The 20,669-nt window shown below is 51.2% G+C and overlaps 1 protein-coding gene across 1 annotated transcript in view; it reads right to left on the reverse strand.

Moving 5' to 3' along the window:
• Nucleotides 1–6,074: 6,074 nt before the first annotated feature.
• The window catches only part of KDM2A (lysine demethylase 2A), an 86,316-nt gene continuing 71,721 nt past the window's right edge, over nt 6,075–20,669 (reverse strand). Inside the window, exons 13-21 of the mRNA XM_045854797.1 lie at nt 19,226–19,309; nt 17,638–17,907; nt 16,989–17,120; nt 15,515–15,604; nt 13,277–13,989; nt 11,147–11,310; nt 10,424–10,582; nt 9,259–9,474; nt 6,075–8,842 (exon numbers count right to left, since the gene is read on the reverse strand). Of these exons, the coding sequence (XP_045710753.1) occupies nt 8,661–8,842; nt 9,259–9,474; nt 10,424–10,582; nt 11,147–11,310; nt 13,277–13,989; nt 15,515–15,604; nt 16,989–17,120; nt 17,638–17,907; nt 19,226–19,309 (2,010 nt within the window). The 3' untranslated portion in view covers nt 6,075–8,660. The remainder of the gene's footprint in view (nt 8,843–9,258; nt 9,475–10,423; nt 10,583–11,146; nt 11,311–13,276; nt 13,990–15,514; nt 15,605–16,988; nt 17,121–17,637; nt 17,908–19,225; nt 19,310–20,669) is intronic.

Below are 20,669 nucleotides of genomic sequence, written 5' to 3' on the forward strand. Positions count from 1 at the left end.
CCACCTCCTCCGGGCAGCCTTCTCCGGCTTCCCCACCTATCACGTACCTCTCTGGTTCTGCACTCACCACTTAGCCCCTTGATTCGAAAACGGCATGGATTACAAAGTACATCGTGTTGCGTTTTTGACAGTGGGGGGTGGCGAAGCTTTATTAAATGTTTGCATCAATTGGAAAATGCATCCCGATGTTGGAAATGCTAATGTATGGGGGAAAAAAAAGGTACTAGCCCTGGCGGGGTAGCTCTGCTGGTTAGAGCATGGTCCCAATACACCAAGGTTGTGGGTTCGGTCTCCAGACAGGGCTCTTGCAAGAAGCAGCCGATGAATGCATAAAACAAGCGGAACGACTGATTGTTTCTCCCTGTCTCTAAAATCAATAAAATAAGAATTTTTTTTTAGAGAAAAAAGGTCTATACCATCTCCAGCTGTAGCTGATGCTCCCAGTTTAGTCTCTTGTCCGCAGGGCCCACCACGCATGCAACCTGACAGACAAAGGCCTAACGGACATTTGAGGGGGGGATGAGTGACTGGGCGCACGAGCCCCTCGGCCCGCGGCAGCACCTGGGGTTCGGGGCAGAGCAGGCTCAGAGGCGCACAGAGTGCGGCCGCGGGAGGCCCCTGAGCTCCCTCCCTCCGACCCCTCTCCGGTTCGGTTCTTCGGCACTCTGACTGTGGGTGCGCACTGGCCTGGGTGTCCTGGAGCGGCCCCAATTCCAAATGCTCTTCCTGACGAACTCGTCAGACCAGAGTCTCTGTGGGTTCTCAAATGCCAGCCATGGGGCTGCCGGGGGGTGGCCCTCCCCTCCCCCACCGCCCTGGAAAATCAGGCTGCCTCTCCCACCCACAGTCCAATCTGCAGGCCCCATGGGCCTAAAGCCAGGGTCGTTCGAGAGGGACGGTCTCCAGCGTGCCGCTCGTGGAGTCGCTGGCCCTGGAAAGTGGCTCCTGGAAGCCCTAACTGGTGGAAGGTTGGTTAGCCCTTGGGTTCCGGGAGGTAGTGCCAGTTTCTGGTTTGGGGGAGGCAGTGTCTTGGGGTGGTGCTGCCCTCTGGTGGTTGAAGGAAAGTCGATTGTAAATTCGCCTTTTCCGGTTGGCTTCAGTCATTCCTTCTCTCAACAAACCTTTGTCCAGCGCCCAGACTGTGCCAGCCTGGGGCTCAGAGAGAGAGACAGTGGAAGAGGAGTGGAACCCCATCTTTGTCCAGCTGGCACACTCGCAGACGCGTCATCACTTGGTACCTCCCCCGGATGACTAATAGGTATCACAAACTTACAGCGTCCCACACTGAGCTCTTGCTCCCACCACGCAGACCCTGTCCAGCCTGCTGCTCTCCTGCCTCCCCGCCTCGGCCGTGCCTCCTCCATCTTCCAGAAACCTAGGAGTCACCCTCGAGCGCCCTCGTCCCTCCCCTGCCCGCCGCACTATGCACATGCTGTCACCCAGCCTGCCCCGCGAGCCGCCCGATGTGCTGGTTCCCGAAGCATACCCCGATCCTTCCCTCCTGCCCTGCCGAACTCTTTCCCAGCCGCGCCTCCTCCCACCCGGCGCTGCCGCCCGCACCAGGCTCATCGCAGGGCTCCCTGCCGCTCCTCCACTCGGCGTTCTCACGGGCCCAAATCAGACCCCACCTCCGATGACTGCCTCTGCACCGGGGATAAGGCCCACCTCCTCTTCCGTGGTAAGACCTCACCATGTCGGCCCCTGCCCACCTCTCTAATTCAGCTCCAACCTCCTTCCCCTTGTCCTTTAGTCTCCAGGCTCTCTGGCAAGCCAAGTGTATGTCTACCCCAGGGGTCTTGACTTTGTCATTGCCCTCGCCTGAAATGCCCTTTCCCCGTGTTTTCCAGCAAGCTGAGCTCCTGCTCCCCCGGCATCTCGTGGGCTGAAAGGTTTCCGTTCGGGAGGCTCTCGCCTGGTACCTGCTTGTCGTGTTCACTGCTGCCTGCCTCATCCCCATCGTGGTTCCCGGCACAAAATTAGGGCCACAGAGAGAAACAGGCGGGATTCACTGGTGACCCAGTCCGGTGCGGAAGACCCCTGAATGCATGCCTGCAATAAACCTGGCAAGAGCTATAATTCGAGGAGGTGGGATGATCCTGAGGGTCATGGGAAGGGTTGAGGAGGACAAGGGTGGAATGGGGAAGGTCTTGAACTTGACATTGTGTACATGAACCCGTGAATGAGGTGGGGGTGAGAACTGGCACTTTCCAAGGCCCAAGGGTGCACCACTCCATCTCCATCCTGGGCTCTGAAGATCCGGGAGGATGAGCTTGGGAGCTTCCCCGACTTCGCTGGGGTGAACAGGTTATTGGGAGACACTCCTGCCCAACACAGACAGCCACCTCTCTGATGCCCGGGAACTGGGCAGTGCCAGGCTCCGCCTGGGATGCTAGGAACTCGCTTCATTCACTCACTCAGTCACTCATCTGACAATGTTTGTTGAGCTTCTGCTACATGCCAGGACTGGTGCCTGGCCTTGAGGATCCAACACAGGGAGCGAGACAGTGAACTTACGAGCAAACTCTGCATAATAACACTGACATTTACTGGGTTCTCATTATGTGCAAGGCACTCTTCCTAGAGCTCTGATGATCTCATTTTATACTCAAAACATCCTTACGAGGCAGGTGACAAGTTACTATAAAAGCTAGGAGCCTCCTCCGATGCAGTCAGGGAAGTTTCTAGGAAGGGGCCTCCCCGCCCCCCCAGCCAGATGGGTAGGACCGAAGCAGCTTTGTTGGGGGCAGGGAAGAGCGTTCCCGGCCCTCGTTATGTGGGGTGCTCCCACATCTCCGGGACAGTCCCAGAACCTTTGAGGGGTGAATCTCAACCCACAAGCACAGCCCGCAACCGTGGGCCCGGCTTCCCACCGGCTTCGCCCAACCCGCTTCCAGGGAGCAGCTCCTCTTCCTGGAACCCTCCAGAAGGTCACACAGTCCCCGCACTGCCCCGGGCTCTCGTCTCCTTTTCCGTTCCGGAACCTTGGCCCGGACGTGGCTCCAACCTGTATCCCGCCCCTCCAGGGCTGAGCCCCGGTCCGCAGCCTCCCCAGCCGTGCCTGGCGCGAGCCCTCTCTTGGCTTCGGCCCCCAACCCTCCTTGGCTCCGCCCCGCCCCTGCGTCCGCCCCACCCCGGGCTCAGATCCACCCCTGGACCCAGCCTCAGCGGGACTCCGGCCTCGGCAGCGCCCTCCCGGAACCGTCCCCAGCGCGCACGCGCACCCTCCCTGCCGGCCTGGCGTGGCGCTGGAATCGACTGTGTTCACATCGTTTCCTGCCCACACACGGGTGTCCAGTGCGGAAGTTCCCTTCTGGGCCTGGGCACCTGGAAAGGCAGTGGTGGCGGGACACGTCTTCCCAGCTGAGAAGTGCCCAGGCCTGCTCTGCTGCTGGCCACCCAAATGGCACTTCGCACCGAGTTGGCCTGGGAGGCCAGGGGAGAGCTGGGACCGTCCCTCCCCCGGGACTGGCTCTACCATTTGCAGAGCCCACTGCGGATGAAATGCGAAGCGCCTTGCTTACAAATTAAGAACTTCGAGATTGTGACAGCAGAGTATTAAACCAAGTGTAAGGTCCTAAGTGTAGGACCCTGGGTGACTAGTTGGGTCATTCACCCATGAAGTCGGTCCTGCCTCCCCTTCCTATATACCAACCTTTCGTTATACTCAATAAATGTCCTTATCCTCCCACTCCTGGGACGAATGAAGGGAGCGGTAGCTAAGGTCAGCCCCACCCTCGAGGATTTCGAAATGCCGCGGGAGAGTGGGTGGGCACACACCCAGCCTGGATGCTCAGGAGGGCACGAGGGAGCTGGGACAAAGGCTTTCGTTCTGGAACCCCAAGCCCAGTGTTCCCTGTGTCCAAACCCTGCCTCGGACGCCAGGACTGTCATTTCACCTCTCTGAGGTTTGAACTGTGACACCTCCCCAGGGTGGGCTGTGAGTGTGAAATGCGATCCCGGGTACACAGAGGGGCTAGGAAGCCGGTGGGGCAGGGCTAACACCGGAGTCAGGGTCTTCAGGTTTTACAAGCTGAGACATTTTGGGCAAATGGTCAGTGTCCATAACTCAGTTTCTCACCTTTAAAATGGTAATAAAAGGCACTGGCTAGTGTGGCTCTTGTGGATTGAGTGCTGGCCTGCGAACCAAAGGGTCGCTGATTCGATTCCCAGCCAGGGCACATGCCTGGGTTGCAGGCCAGGTCCCCAGTGGGGGCCACGTGAGGGGCAACCACACATTGATGTTTCTCTCCCTCTCTTTCTCCCTCCCTTCCCTTCTCTCTAAACATAAATAAAATCTTAAAAAAAAAAAAGCTGAATCCAGGTTGGAAATAGCACTCCCACCCCCGAAGAGGCTGGGTGGGTAGCACTGGCACAAGGAAGGAAGGGGATGTACGAGGTAGCAGAAAAGTGAATTTGGGGAAGGCGACATCAGATCGGCTGTACTGACGGGGGACGGGTCTCTGGGTATCTGTGGGGAACACTCATCCTGGTTGTCCACTCGGTGCCCAGCTGTGTCCGCTGCTGGGGAGAACATGGTGAGCAACACGGACTGATCTCTGTCCTTGCAGCTTCTGGCTAGCTGGGAGACTGGTTTATGGGATCCTGAAGGTTTCACACTATCAGACATCTGAGCTGGTCCTGAGGAGGGTGGGGCATAGCTTCCAGAGAAGTAACATGTGAGCTGAGGGAGGCTGAAACCGGCAGAGGCAATGGCATGTGTAAAGGCCCCGAGACGGTGGAATTGAAAGGTTAGCTACGGGGGAAGTAAGAAGGGCAAATGAGGAGGAAGCTTGAGGACCTTATCCTGAGACACATTTGATGGATTTCAAGCAGAGTAGTCAAATCTGACTTTTTAAGAGAAGTGTTCTGGCTGCCAACATGGGTGATGTGGTTGGACTGGAGGCTGGGAGGCCTCGGGGCTCTTGCTCTGGTCTAGGTTCTGGACAATGGTGGCTTCAGCTGGGGTGGCAGAGATGAGGCTACTGAGACACAGATGGTTTCTGAGATATTCAGGAGGCAAAACTGACAGGCTTCCTTTCCTGGGCCAACACGGCCACTCCTGTGTCCATCCTCAGGGAACCGACATAGAACCAGCCCACGGTCCAAGCCCCTGTCCTCCTCTGGCGTGTGCGGAACTGAGCGTGGTCCGCAGCCGTGAGCTCGCTCCCCTGAAGGTGGTGGCGAAAAGCCTACTCAAGGGGCTCCGGATGGGATTTCAGCCCTCCCGAGAAGCCACCATCAGGGACGAGGCGGCGGTCTGCTGGCGGCGTGTGGCGCACTTGCCTTACGGCCGGAAGCCTGTATCCAACAAGTAATGAGGGCGGTTGGCCTTGGCTAGCAGCTCCCCAGATGTGGCGAGACCAGAAATCCCCGTTTCCACAGTCCTCCTCCCTGACTCTCCAGGGCCACGCCAAGCACTGCCTCGCGGGGGGTGGGGGGTGTATAGGTGATCAGGGCTTCTCGAACCTATAGTTTCACTGCCAGTAAAAAGTCTGATGAAGTACAATGTGGTGATTTCAGAGGCTGCTTCTGCTCAGAGGGATGAGACAGGCAACCCCCGGCCCTAGCTTTTCGCCCTTGGACCTTCTGCCTCCTCCCAGCCCCCCATGTTCTCTCTCTCTCTCTCTCCCTCTCTCGTGCACGCACACACACACCAAGGCAGAAAAGGTTTTTGTTTGTTTGCTTGTTTTGTTTTGTTTTTAAAAGTCTTTTATTAAAAACAAAAAACAAAACCCAAATCAAAATATTTCCCATTAGAAGCTATTTCTTTTTTTTGCTTTTTAAAAATTTTATTACACAAATATCTCCCATCCCCATGTGTCAGAGGAACGATGTCTTTGCTCTTTCTAAAACCGATAGTGGAGAATGTCTAGAAAACAAAAGTCCATCCAGCTTCCCTCCTTCCCTGGTCCCAAGTAACCCCAATGTGTCAACTGAGATAGCATGACTTGTCCCCTTAATGCTTACATTTAATTTAAAATTTTTAGCACAACATTGGAGATTCACTCTAAATCAGCAACAAAAAATATATATTTACAATATTTCTCCGAAAAAACAAAAACACAACCAAACCCTTTAAACATAGTGACTTTAGGAGTTTTATTTATGGAGCAGTTATTTTTTTAATCACCAAGTGATTTTATATTATATATATATAAATTTTCTTCCTTTCCTTTGTGGTTTTTCGCCCCGGTGCTCGGACAGACGGAGGCAGGCGTGTGGTCCTGTGGTTGGAGGGCAGGCTCTTCTGGTGAGGCCGTATCTAAGAGCAGATTGCAGGAGAGGCGATGGAACTCCCGGCTTCCTCTGTCCCCAGACAGACATTTCTTTCCTCCATACGGACCATCCCTCACCTCTAAAAACCATTTTCCCCCTCACGGTCCCAGAGAAAAGGAAAACCCAGCAAAGGCATAGGTCCATCTGCCACCACTCCTGGGTTCCCTTTTCTGCTGACCAATTTACGTGCACGGTAAAAATGCTTTTTCCAAACCAAAAACAAACAAAAATAAAAACCAAAACCCAAAACAAACCATCAGCTTGGAAATTTCTGCGGATGAAATGTCCCAAAGTCAGAGGCACTCTCCCGGCACAATCCCTGCTCTGAAGGGGTCTCTCCACCTCCCCTTTTATAAAAAGACAACACAACAAAACAATCTTTTTAGTATTTTCCACAGGAGCAACCAAAAAAAGGCAGGAAGCTTCCAATTATAGGTCATTAACAACATTAATAAGGTTTCTGCTCAATACCCAGGGTTCTTTACAGAGAAGTCCCCCTAACTGAGGCACTCTGGAATAAGTCACTGGCATTTCCTCCAAGTGTCAGCCCCAGGTTGCTGGGCCTGGAGACCAACAGAAGGGGCAGAGAGGGTCACGGGAGCAGACTGCTGCTTTTAAGGTGCAGCCAAGACAATCAGCAGATTGGAAGAAACAGACACGCCACCCCTTCCTACCAGGACCCAGTTTACTCTTAGGAGGCCAGTCAATGCCAGGGTCAAAGCTGGGCTAGGTGGCAAAGAGGGAGGTCCCCTCTGCCTCTATTGCTTTGGAAGTGGCAAGGGTGCAGTTGGCGTCTCTCCTCAGGGGGCCTGGGCTCCTTGCCCTCCCCTGTAGGGCTGCAGGAGGAGAGGAGCCTGAGACTGGGCTGCAGGAAAGGGGCCAGGGAGGGACGGGGTTGGAGGACGAGGAGGCGGGCAAGGTTGTGCTATCACTGTCCTTCCAGAGGGAGAGCAGAGTGCAAATCCGCGTCTATCACTTATAAGCTCTTGCCACGGGCTGCTGCTACTGAGCATCTATCTCCTCACACATTTCAATATTGACCCAAAAGCAATTCCGACCTTTCTTTCTTTTCCTACTTTTTTTTTTTAAAGTGCAAAAAGCTCTCTGCTGCCCTAGAGAGAGGATCTTTGGACAGGCCGTTCAATGCAAAGAAAAAGGGGGCAGCTGATGGGGCTTGACACAGGGGGGTAAAGTGGGTGACACCACACTCCCCTCCCTCCCTCCCCCCCCCACACACACGCATAATACACTCAGCCACACACACAGAGGCACATGCACACCCCCTTGCACGGCTGCAGGCAGAGGGCAGGTGACTGGCTTCTAAGCAGGAACTCTCCCTCCCCGCAAAAGGTGCCAGACCAGTGAGCCACTGGGGCTAAACACAGGTCTGGGCTCTGGGGGCTACGCTACACTGGAGGCCTGGTGCCTGCTGGGAGGCAGGTGGGGACGTGGCCCAGGTCTCTGCTCCCCCAGCTGGGGGAGAGAGGCTGCTCCCTCTGAGGACACTCATCCTGGGAAAGCCCTGTTCGGGCAGGAATCAAGATGTGGGAAAGGGCAGTGGGAGGCTGCAGAGGAAGTGGGAACAAGGAGATGGCGCCTGTCTCAGAATCTGCTTAGGAAGCGATAAAATGGGGGTGTCCCTGGGATACAGTTCCAGCTCCTCTGAAGAGCCTCAACTCCAATAAGTGCAACAAGGACCTCATAGAGACGAGTGGGAACGTCTGGGGTGGGGCAGCCTCATCACGTGAATCACCACGGAACATGGGACAGGATCAAGCTAACGGGAGGACGGGGGAGAACACAGACACGAATGAGAGGTCTTAAGACACCTCAACAGCACCAGTGTGATCTGTATGGGTCTGGCATTCACGGGGCCGCTGCCCCTCCTGCGTAAGTTGGGAGAGTGTGACGGAGGAGAGACACGCACTGGACACCACAAGGAGAACCTGGCCACGGAGACGGCCGCTTTCTTCCCTGGGAGTTTGCTCAGAACCAGGCACTGCTGGGGACCACGGATGGGGAGCAGGCCCCAGGGCCCAGAGCAGATGACAGTTGCACAGACAACCCGAACTCCGAGCCTGGCCTCCTGGCACGCAGGCGGGTGAGCGGGAGGGCGAGCAGGCACCTCGACAGCACACAGCCTATGCTTTCCCCTTGGATCAATTTGCTACTCCCTTTTCCTTAGGAGGGAGAGGAGCAGGCAGGTAAGCCTAGTGTCCACCATTCTCTCTGCCCTGCCTGTAGGGGAAGGGCTCAAGGGACAGGAGAGCAGAGAGGGAGTGTGACGCTGGCCTCAGAGCCTGTGCAGGGTCGGGGAGAGAGGCTCTCCTGGCTGGGGAGTCAGGGGAAGATCAGTTTCCTGTTCAATCTGAGCCGGGTGTGTCTTAGCTGATCTTCTGTATCAGCTTCTCGTCAGACAGGCAGTAGAGACTGTTGATGGACAAGTCTGAGATGAAGTGCTCGCAGGCTTTACGAGTAATCTGCTTGCATCCTCGAAGGTCGATCAAGGTGACATTGGCAATGCGCCGTAGGTAGATCAGGGTCTGGTCTGTCAATTTATTGCAGCCTGTGGGGAAAGTAACCACGAGGAGAATGCTACGTACACACAGCCACAGGAGCTTGCCTCTGCTGCTCAATTTCCCAGCTCTTTCCCTTAAAATGCTAAACAATAGCCCTCTTTGTCCCATAACTACCTGGCTCAGAGGCCAGAAGTGCCATCAGCACTGTGGCTTCTGAAGGCCCCCTGCCACCTCACCCCTTGTGTTGCAAGGCTGAACACACTGAAGCTGGGTGGTGGCCGTTCTCTTAGGCACCTGACAATTACTCCAGGCCTGGCCCCCACATCAGTTAGAACAGGGATAGAAACCCATCTCCTTGTGCAGATGTGAGGAAACAAGGTAACGTAATTCAGTCAAGCTCTGGCGAGGGCTGGGACCTCCAGGCACGGGGCACTGTATGCCATGAAACATCGCAGCAGCGTACCTGCCATATTGAGCTCTGTGAGGGAGTAACGCGTGGAAGACCCGACAGCAGTGAGTAGATTGGAGGACTGATCTGTCAGGTGGCTGCAGTGACTGAGGTCAAGTCGAGACAGGAGGGGCATGTGGCGAATGATGAGGCGAAGCGTGGCATCTGTGATGTCAAGGCCTGCCAGCCGGAAGTCAGTCATGTTCCGGAGCTTGCTGCGATTGTCCTGACCTGTACCAACAAGAAAAGTGCCTACCATCAAAACTCTTCACTCTAGCGGGCCCATGTAGCTCAGCTGGTTAGAGCATCACCCCAATACGCCAAGTTTGTGGGTTTGATCCCAGACCAGGAAATGTACAAGAATCAACCAATGATACATAAATAAGTGGAACAGCAAGAACAACAAAAACTGATGTTTTGCCCTGACTGGTGTGGCTCAGTGGGTTGACTGCTGTCCTGTGAACTAAAGGGGCACAAGTTGGAGTCCTAGTCAGGGCACATGCCTGGGCTGCAGGCCAGGTCCCCACTAGGGGGCACACGAGAGGCAACCACACACTGATGTTTCTCTCCCGCCCCTCCCCTCTCTCTAAAAATAGATACATATTTAAAAAAACTTGATGTTTCTCTCAAAACAAACAAACAAACAAACAACCCTCTTGACTCTATTCTATTCTAGCTCTAAAGCTACAGGGAGCTTCGGCTACTCCCTGGCCAGACACCCTTGCAGGGGGTTAAGCGTAACTGCCCACGCCCAGCCCTGCCTTCAGAGTGACCAGTGTGTGGGGGCAGTTTCTAGGAAACCAGACACATTTTCTTTCTTCCCAGCTGTTAGATTATGCCTCACACAGCAAAAGGGTATGTGGGGAATGCCCCTGCCTTTCCCACGCTCTTACACTTTTCTATACCATCTTATGCAAACAGCTCTTAATGTTCCACCTCAATCTGGAAGCTGTCCCAGACTTCCTCAGACTGTATACTCACTGGATCCAAAATCCCACTGACCCACAGAATGGACTTACTCCTTTGTAAGTAGTTATGTGGTTGTAAATCGTTAACCTGTACTTGTACAGTTCATCATGCTGTTCTCAATCTGCACAGCATCGTCTGTTGAGACTACCTTAGCTTTTGAGGATGAAGTACGTTGAAAAACAAGCACAGAGAAAGCAGGCACAGAGCATACCCGGTTTATCAGCCGGTGGAGTCAGCAAGTCCCGAATTTGAGGGTCCTTAATTCCTACTGCCCACCGAAGATCAAGGGTCCTGAGAAGGGGGCAGCTGGAGGTGCTGAGGGCAGAGACTGCAGACCAGGAACAGCCAGCTAGGAGGAGGTCTTTCAGTCCTGCAACACAAGGAAACAGACATGCAGTAATACATACTGTCACCACATGTAAGGTAAATGGATTCCTAGCCTAATGGGAGAGAGGAACTGTATCCTCATTTTATGCTAGTGATTTAGCTCAAAGACTCCTATGAGCACCCTCCTATGTTACATCTTTTACTCTGGCGGTAAAGCCAACTTAGTTCCTACCAGAGTGATGCAAAGGTGACTTCCTGTCTTTCCAAGACCTTAAAATGTGGCAAGAACAGGACCTTACAAGGGGCTCATCAAAGTAACATCTTACTCAAATTCCCTCTTCAGTGGCAACACTGAGAAGCCTGCAGGGCTGGCAGCAGCACCTGATTCCATTCTTTTTGTTGTCTAGTGCAGTGATGTGTCTGCCAGTCCAGAGCGGCGCCTTGGGGAATGGCAGTCAAAGTGCCCCTGGGTAAATCTCTTGCTAAGTAGGAAAGGCAACTACAGTATAGGGGTGCTGTCTGAAACACTTCTTAAACACACTGCCAACAAAGCAGCTTTCCCTGCCTGCTCCTGGGGACCTGGAAGGGCAGTGGCAGGGCCGCTCACCTGGCAGCCTATTGACGAGCCATGTCAGTTGTTTTTTGGAGATGTTGGTCCAACTGAGGTCGAGGCTAACTGGCTGCCTCTTGATGATGCCACTGAGAGCCTGGGGTACAATGGCCTTACACCTACTCAAGTCAATTTTTGTCCAAAGTCTCTTGTCGCAGCACCTGTGACAGAAGGCAGGAGAACTAGCTGTCAATAACCTGATATCCCTTATTAGAGGAACTTCCATTATAGACTGCTGGGGCCTCTGGGAAAGCAGAGCATCTGGAGGGCCACTCTCCCTGGGTTCTTCTGCAAGCTTCTATGGATCATCGTGCCTGGGGGGGGTGGGGGGGGTGGGGGTGGGGTGGTGTGTGTGTGTGTGTGTGTGTGTGTGTGTGTTTGTTTTGCCTCTGAGAATAGGGCCGGTCCTAAGGTTACTACCTAAGGGTAGTAACCTTAGAGGTTACCTGGTGGATAACCCCACCAGTTCACCTTGATTTACTCTGGATAGACCGAGAACACAGCACAATTGTTAGGGACACACAGCAAATGATATAGTATAACTTCTCATTTACATTAGAATAGTACAGCTCCCACCAAAGTGCATATAAGGGAGCACTAAAAAATTTCTTGACTTCTTACTGCCTGAGGGTAGGCTTGCCTCCATTTTCTCCACTGTCAGTCACTCCCAGATGCCTGGAGATGCAGGCTGCTATCTGGCAGACCCACAGTTCACCCTGCCTTAAACTCTGGAAGTCCAGAGTTTAAGCCAAAAAAATAATCTTTATGACCAGGCCTGGAGAGTCCTTTGCCACGCTGGGTTCCTACCTCAGTGCTATCTCTACACTTTCTAGCCAGTCCAGATCGGAACTGAGAGGGAGAGGTCTGGCTTTCCAATGCAACCTGCAAGTCCACAGACCACAAATAACGCTGCTACATACAGGCCTCTGTTTAATATTTGACCGTGCCTGCTCTCGGGCCAGCTCAGGGCCTGGCTGGCAGGAGGGGGGGGAAGGCACATAATAGGAGTCTTATGTGGTTCATCCTGGAAACCGAGGGACAGAGCCAGGCAGGCCCACTAGCCCTACAAAGAGAAATAGAATTTGGGATAGATCACGTATTAATTCAGATTTGGGAAATAAACTCGTATTTATGAAGAATGGGGTATTCATTCAAAGACAGTAAAAATTTCACCAATGGCACATGAAATTTCTATGACAGAAACAAGCTGCTTACCACAAATGAGTGTACCTCAGACTTTAACATGTACCAGGACCTCTGGAGAGTTTGTTAAGGACAGACTGCCTGGCCCTATTGCCCAGAGGTTCTGTCAGAAGGTCTGAGATGGGCCCCGAGAACCTGCATTTCTAACGAGGTCCCAGGTGATGCCACTGGTTTGGGCATCACCTCTGAGAACTACTGTGCACAGGGTTTGACCGAGATATAAAGGATGTGTCCTGGGGGCCGGGGGCTGGAAGAAAAACAATGCCTCATGGAAACCTCTGCTCATCATCGCTAGGGATACTCCCCCTAGTCTCTCAGTGTTTAACCTGAGATGAAACTGTTGGTCTCATCCAGGACAACGAAGTCTTGGAAAGCTTCAAAACTGGACTGTTTGTGGAAGGAAGCAATTCTGGTCCAGGTTTGAGGAATGAGAATTACAACTGGAAAATTATTAGCAACGTCAATTTTTTTGAAAAGCATGCCCACCTCTCCTGTTCGATGAAGGGGGGACTGAGGCAGGTGCTTAGTGGATATCATCTGTCTCCACCACCAGGAGAGTGACTGGTACACAGCAGGTGCTCAACGAGTGAGTGGTAAGTTCTGCTTACCTGGCGGGGGACTCTTGACTGGAGTTTATGCACAAACTATACAAATCCATCCCCCAAATCTGTGTCCTATGTCTTGTGAAGAGAGATGGAAAAGTATGGAGCAGGGAGAGGAGGCAAAGGGTCTATTCCCCTTGGGACACTTGCAGGCACAAGTGGCCACATGCTGAACAGGACCTCAGTCTGGGGAGCAGACGAGGTTAATCCAACCCTTTAGGACCCGACAAGCCTCCAAATGCCAACACCCACATTTGTCTCATGTGAAAAACCTGCCACCTACTCCCGTACCCCTGGTCCTGACCCCTGTATCCCTGCTCACCATTTATACCACGTCTTGCACACTCGCATACATTCACAAAGTTCTCTGCGGCTGAGGTAGCGGAAGACAGACATCCAGACCTCCCGCTGCATCCAGCTTTCGTCTCCATCCTGAGCCCAACTGCCCCGGCCATTCAGCCTGGCCGCACCCCCCTCCTCTGCACTGTCATCTTCCTCCTCCTCCTCCTCCTCTTCCTCCTCCTCTCCCCCCAGCCCCTCCTCATCCCCGCGCTGGGGGGTTCGGGCTGGGCAGTGCTGCACTAGCACTCGGGGGGAATGGCGAAGGTTGGCAGAGGAGGCCGTGATGGCCTGCAGCTTGGGCACAATGGATGTCCCGTGGAGCTCTTTGGTGGGCCTCTGCAGCGTGACAGTGAGGTACGATCCCCGGATCTTGGCTTTTTCAACTTCAGACAGCTCCTTTTTGCCGCTGGGATTGTTCTCCTTTTCCCGTACCATGGTGCGCTCGGTGGCCTGCAGCCGTAGCAACTGCCGCCGTTTGAAGCGCTCATCGCGGCTGGCACTGTGGTGGTCGCTGGGGCCAGCCCCAGGGGATGACCGAGTCACCATGCCCCGAGGGGAAACCGGGTCATGGATGAGCTGCAGCATGGAAGTGGGCGAGTGAGGCGGGGGTGTGAGGGGCTCGTCGCAGCTCCGCAGGGGCCGCAGGACTTTGGCTTGCACGGCTTCTTCATCGCTCTCTTCCATTTTCCGCTTCTGCAAAACAGGCCCCAAAGCCAGGTCAGTATCTCCCTGCTACTTACTGCCAGGGGCCTAGAAGACGACAGACCACAGCTTTTCTATGGAGAGAAGCACCAAGAGATGCTTCTGGGGAAAGAAAGATGCTAGTGGCGAAAGAGGCCCCTGTGCACTGTCTGGACCAGGACGCAGAACCCGAGAGCAGTACACACGACAGACCTTCAGCTCCACCAGCGTCTGAGCTGGCCTCCTGCACTCGTGCGCCGCCCTACCCACAGAGAGCAGCGGCAAGTACGAGACAGAGCAGAGAAGGGGAACCTCTGTGAGAAACCACACTGTTCCCAGGGGAATCTGCTCAGGATTCGAAGGAGGGATTCAAGTTGGGTGAGGCCGACTTTCCACAAAGGACCACAACTGCATCTTATGCTGCTTGTGCTCTCCAGTCTCTCGTCCCTTTCTGGATCCCACCCTGGCTATGTGGCAATGAAGCCTCATCAAAGTGTTCCACTAAGTATCATAGCAGTAGCTGATTTTCCTGAAGGAGATGCTTTCTGTCCCTAAGCAATAACCCTGCTCCTCTTTCTCCTTACATCCTTAGTTCACTATGGTGGGAAGCAAATGACCATCTTTGAGTGCTGGCTTTTATAATGCTGCAAAACTAAAATACAGCACTTGCCAATCCACCTGTTATAACCCACTACCATCAGCGAAGACAAATGTAAGAATCGGCTAGTATAAGAACTTGCAATAATGAGAATTTTAGCATTAGTCAACTTCAGAAATCTTTGCCTGTGAAGATATTTAGACTGAAAACTCAACTAGCTCACTTCTCAGGGGGGAAGAAATAGGCAGGAGGTAAGGACACTTGTCCCTACTCCTGCACAGTGCACCTGGAGACCACTGGGCCCTGGATGACTGACCCTGGGCCAGCTGCCTCCTATGTATGTGCCCTTAGTAGGTACTGTCCTGTTGGTCCCAGTAACCAGAGTCTTTTTGGCCCTTTGATATTATTGGCAACCACTGGATTAGCAACCACAGCTGCTCAGGGCCAAGGTCATGGGACTGGTCTTCCCTGGGGGAGGGGGCTGCCTCTGCAGGACACACTTGGGTCCATGGGCGGGCTTTCTGTGAGGCACAAAGGTGGAAAAAACAAAACTGTGAACCTGCTCGACTGGAAACTCCAGCACACCAGTGTTTTGCCAGGCACCTCGGATCGCTTGCTCCCCTCGAGTTTAACTCCACAGGAACAAGGCCGCTCACCTCGCTTCCCCCCTCAAGCAGCCCGGTATGGTTTCTCTTTTTCCTAGGGCCTCAGGGTGTATATGGACCCCAGCCATTTGTAGACCCCAAGTGGAGCAATGTTCCATAACACAAAAACAAAGCATTAAAAACTCTAAAGAAAAAAATAATTAACGAAAGGAAAAAAATATTTCCCTGGGTCAGAAAAACTGCACGAATGAAGTTGCAAAGGCAAACATACAGCCACCTTCTTAGCTTGATGCTTCCTTTTTTCCCCAGTGCCATCTGGATAAAGTTCCCTTACCTGGGCTTTCTCTGAGCTGTCCTCCTGGTAGCACTTGGGACACTCCCAGCAATTTGGCAATTCCTCGTTAAGCAATCCCTCTCCATCCATCTATAAGTAAACAGGGGTATTAAAAATCAGTCTCATTTTAATAAAAAAAAGAAAGCCTGTCTCTTAAGCTTCTTCATTAAGCAACAGCCACCTCATGCTTGGGAAAACCCATCCCTAAATACACTGATGTGTGCGAGAGAATGAATCAGAGTAGTCTAGTCCTACTTTAGCACTCCAGCCACCAAGAAACTGGCTACCCTCTCTCTTGGTCGCTTGGCCAAAGTTAGGCTCCATGAGGAAATTCCCAAGAGTCTGGGGCCTCTTCTCCCAGCACATATACTCCTGAAGGTCTCATGCTACTTTGCAAAAGGAACTGAACACACAGGAATGGTGCCAGCCCTGAGCCTGGCAGCGGTATAAACAGCTTGGGTTCAGAGCCTAGCCTCTGTGACTCAATGTTCTCAATGCAAAGTGGGGATAAATAACAATGCCCATCTTCTGAGGTTGTAGGGAAGATGAATGAATTATGTATTATGGAAAGTGTTTAGAAAAATGCCTGGTATATCATAAATGCTTTGCATTAACCATTATCATTATCATGGGGATAATATGCTATTTTAGATTCTTAAGATGCATATTTTTCACATTTGAATCTTTCTGAAATTGGGCTACTTCTCATAATTAACAGTCTTACAATCACTGTCACCCTGGTAGCAGTTGTGACATCACTGACACCTCTGGGAAGACCAGGAAGTATAGCACCAACGCCCTTAGATTCAAAGAAATATAAAGAAATGGGGTGACCCAACTCCACAGGGGTGTTTTAAAGATCAAACAAGAGAATGCACGTAAAGCAGCAGCTCTCCACCTCAGCTGCAAATGAGAATGACTTGGGGAGTTTCTGAACACATCTCAGCACGGGGTTCAGGACGGAAGAGTTGACTCAGTCTCTGATGTTGAGGGATGAACTTTCATCATATTTTTTAAAACTCCTCAGATGTGCACTGAGCCTGATACAGACTGAGCACTCATTAAATGTCACCTAATATTACTACTCTATCTTTTAGTTACTAATATCCAGAAATACAATGAGGTATGCAGGAGAGATGCTTCAAGACATGAAATGCTCCAAAAACAGATCTGGAAGTTTCACGATGGCCTGGAGACTCCAAACACATTCTCCAGAGGCTGGAATGTAAGCTCCACGAGGGCACACACTTGGACTTTTCTGTGTATCAGTCTATCCTCAAGGCAAAGCACAGTGCCTGACACACAGCACAGACATCTGGATCAAGGGCAGATGTTAGATCACTCCATGACCCACAGCTGATGGCCCACAGAACTGCTCGCAGCCTCTTGTGATGTGTGTCCCAGTCTCCTTTCCTCCACTCAGTACCTTTAGACACTCTATCAGCTGAGACCTCAGGGGCCCCTTAGGCCTCACCTGGAGGCAGCCAGGATGAACAATCTCATTGCAGATACAGCATTCCATGAGTTTCTTCTCAAAGTCCTGTGTCTCCTCATTTTGATCCACTTCTCCGCAGAGGGAGCACGTGACTGAGTGAGGCAGTCTGGGCTACAAGGGGACAAAGACAGAAACTAAGAAAAGAGTAGACTTAGATGCTTATTGTCTCAGCTTCCCTTTAACTGAGATGGGCGGTTTGGTTCCTGTATTTCTCCAGTAAACACCTAAGGAGCATGGAGACCAGGCAAGGAAGTGGCTGGGGAAGAAACTGGGGAGAATCAACTAGCTAGAGACCAAGAGAGATCTGTTTATTTTCAGTCAGCCTGTCCTTGGTCTCGAGGTCCTTTCTTTCTAACCCACTTAAAGAGGGGACAGACGGCAGTGATTTGTCCTTCAAACGCTGGTCTCTCATTTGAAAATTGGGTAAGGCTGAAAGAGTATATTAGCTGATTTTTAGTAGTAGACGCATTTCTTCAGAGCCCAGGGAGAAAAAGGATAAAATAAGGAAAGCCAAAAAGAGAATAATTTTTTCTTTCCAATTCTGAAGTCTAACTGTGTACTATGTGTAGTTCAGTCCCGCTGACACCGTTATCCCTCCCCCAAATTCTTTACCCAGCAGATCACTCACTGCCAAGCACTGCCGGAGGACACAGGACTGCTTCATGCGACCAGGCCCCCCAAACTTCTTCATGTCCCTGCAGTAGTGGCAAACACCACACTCTCCTTGCACACAAGCTTTGCACTTTCGACATCGTACTCGTCTCCGCCTGGCTCCAGACACAATGGGGGAGGCGGCAGCTGGCCTCACAGGTGTTAACCGTGGAGCTGGTTTCATGGTGTGAGGCTTTGTGATGGGGATGGTAGGGACCCGCACCTTTGGCCGGGTAGGGAATTTAAGCTGGAAAGAGAAAGCAGCGAAGCCAAATATATCAGGTAGCTTTAAGGACTGGAGAAGGTAGAAGATTACAAGGCTTGGCAAACTACAGCTCGTGGGCAAATCTGCCTGCTGCCTATTTTTTGGAAATAAGATTTACTGGAACACAACCATGCTCATTTGCTTATGTATTGTTTATGGCTGCTTTTATGTGCATTGGCAAAATTGAGAAGTTTAGACAGAGACTGTATGGTCTGCAAAAACCTAAAAAATGTATTACCTTTATTGTATTTTTTACTAGCATATTCCCTTTACAGAAAAAGGTTGCCAATTCCTTCAGCCACATCTCTCTCATTCTGCTGAGCTTTCTAGGTACCACAGTCATTCCAGGGGTCCTCCAACATTTCCTTATCCTGAATACTACTCCTCAGAGCATATTCCTAAAGAAGACAGAACTACTTGAGGGGGAGACGGGTCTTGTTCATTTCTGTATTACTACAAATCCGAGTGTATAATCTGGTACAGAGCAGATACCCCAAGAGTCCAGAGATGACTACATTGTTTTGAGGCAATCCCACGTGGCCAAGCAGACATCAAATGGAAACCGTGTCTAGGAAGGAGATGGTTCTTTAAGGTATCTTTCAGCCACACACACACCTTTATATTCTGCTTAAACACCCCTGAAATGTGATGACCATACCATTTCAGCTGGGGAACACCAAAGAAAGACCTAATTTATCTGCCAGAGTCATGATCAGGATCAGAATGCTATCACTTACTTTTATTTAATAACTCTGACAAAGGACGATTTGGGAAAAAATTATACAGGGCCTAACTGAAGTCATAAAAACTTCTGACAATTTATTAGCTAAGGGGTAATCCCTTTCTTTTCTTTTTAATTTGATACTGGAAAATCCAAATTAAGGGAAAACTTGAGAATGTGGTCTCCATCCGACACAGAAACACACTGGCCTTTTAAATAGATATGAAATTATTTTAACTGGCTTTAAATCATTCTGTGGATATAAATGAGTCACTGGTCCAGAAGGACAGGAACTGATCCATTCTGGTGTGTGTGTGTGTGGGGGGGAGGGGGATGCATACCTTGGCACCCAAACCTAGAGGTAGGTCTCCTGGTTTGATAGTTCTCTCAAGAAAGTCATCTCCAAAGATAGCCAATTACTTAGGAGTCAGAACAGAACTGAGGGATGATTTTTCTGTCCATTTATACTAGTGCACCAAAAACTATCTGCTACTAAGTTGTGCTTTTACTTCCTCAAATGCTAATGGTCAGAGAGCAAAATGTTTTAGGACCTGGAGGTCAAGAAGAAGAATTTCTTACCTTATCCCTTTTTGGCCACTGTACTATAGGGACTCCAGTGAGAGCTAACTTGGGATCGCTGTTGGCAAGCTCCTCCAGCAAAACCTAAAGGTAACACAGGAGAAAAGAGGGGAATAAAGCAGGGCACAGTGAACAAAGAGCCAACCACTCCCAGTGGCATCCAGACTTTGCTTTAGTCCCCGAAAGCACCAAGGGGAAGGGCAGGAAAGCAGTGTCTATATTTTCACTTCATACAGACTAGCTGAAAAACAAGTAAATCAAAATGAAAGAGAAAACTCAAACTAGTACACAGTGCCAAGACTTTGAATTTACCTTTGCTCCCAGCCCGGTACTTGTGAGCGCACTGTACTGTTGGCACTTCAGCGAAAGCAACTAGCTACCATGGCGACAAGTGTTATTTGTCACACAGTTCTACGTAAGACAGTAAAACTTTACTTCACCCCTTTACTTTTCCATACCAGTTAATGAATACTATCAGGTAGTAAGCACAGCCTTTATTTTATAGATGTCAGCAAAATGGCAAGAAAAAAAAAGATTGGCTAATACTAAACTAGTAATATGAACAGCAGAGTCTTAATGTCTGGTTCAACCCAGGGCTCTGTACTTCTAAGGCTGATGACGGAAATCTCGATCTCAAATCTTTCTCTCACATACACACAAACACACACACAGTCAGTGTTTTGCCTTTATTCCTATAAGAGGGCAGGAACACTCTTAGGGGCAATAGTTCTCTCATGGCTTTAACCAATCTAGTTTGAATGACTTAAGGAACAATAATACAGTATAAACTGCCACTTAAGTAAATCACATTGGCTGTCATTTTGAAACAAATCTTTTAAGTTTTAGACAGAAATTTCAGAATCTCAAACCCAGCAGAATGAAATCCCTTCTCCTCTGGCCTTAAGAGTCTTAAAGTAAATGACATCAGCAAAAGAACACAAATCCAGGTGAGTGTAGGAGATTAACTGTTTCAGAGAAAAACTAGACTCTGACCCTGGACGGGTCAGCATGCTTGGGCCGTCTCTGATGCGCATCCTCACAGTCCCGTGGGCTCCGTGCCCAGAGACCAGGACTTTTTGAAGCATGAGGCATTTCCCTACCAAGCAGTTTCTTCCTGAGCCTAAAGATCACCATCCACATCCCAGAGCTGGGACTCAGAAAGACCCTTTAACTCATACTCATAAAGCTTCTCTATGAAGATCCCCCTTTGCCAAGCTTCCAGATGCCTCTCGCCCTCCCCCAAACGGATTTCATCTCCAGCCCTTTTATTTACTTTTAGTTGCTATGGCACCCTATTCTGGAGCCTCCGGTTAGCACCACACTGCATGGTGGTGGTAAGCAGGCAGGGTGCGGTGCCCCGTGGGACAAGGCTCTGGTATGGGCTCTAATCTCCCTAGGGTGAAAAATGCAGGTCCATTCAAAATGTGTGCTAGAGAGTGCACAG

The sequence above is a fragment of the Phyllostomus hastatus genome, unplaced genomic scaffold (assembly GCF_019186645.2).
Source record: "Phyllostomus hastatus isolate PE091 unplaced genomic scaffold, TTU_PhHast_1.1 phas_scaffold_11, whole genome shotgun sequence".
NCBI classification, from domain to species: Eukaryota; Metazoa; Chordata; class Mammalia; order Chiroptera; family Phyllostomidae; genus Phyllostomus; species Phyllostomus hastatus.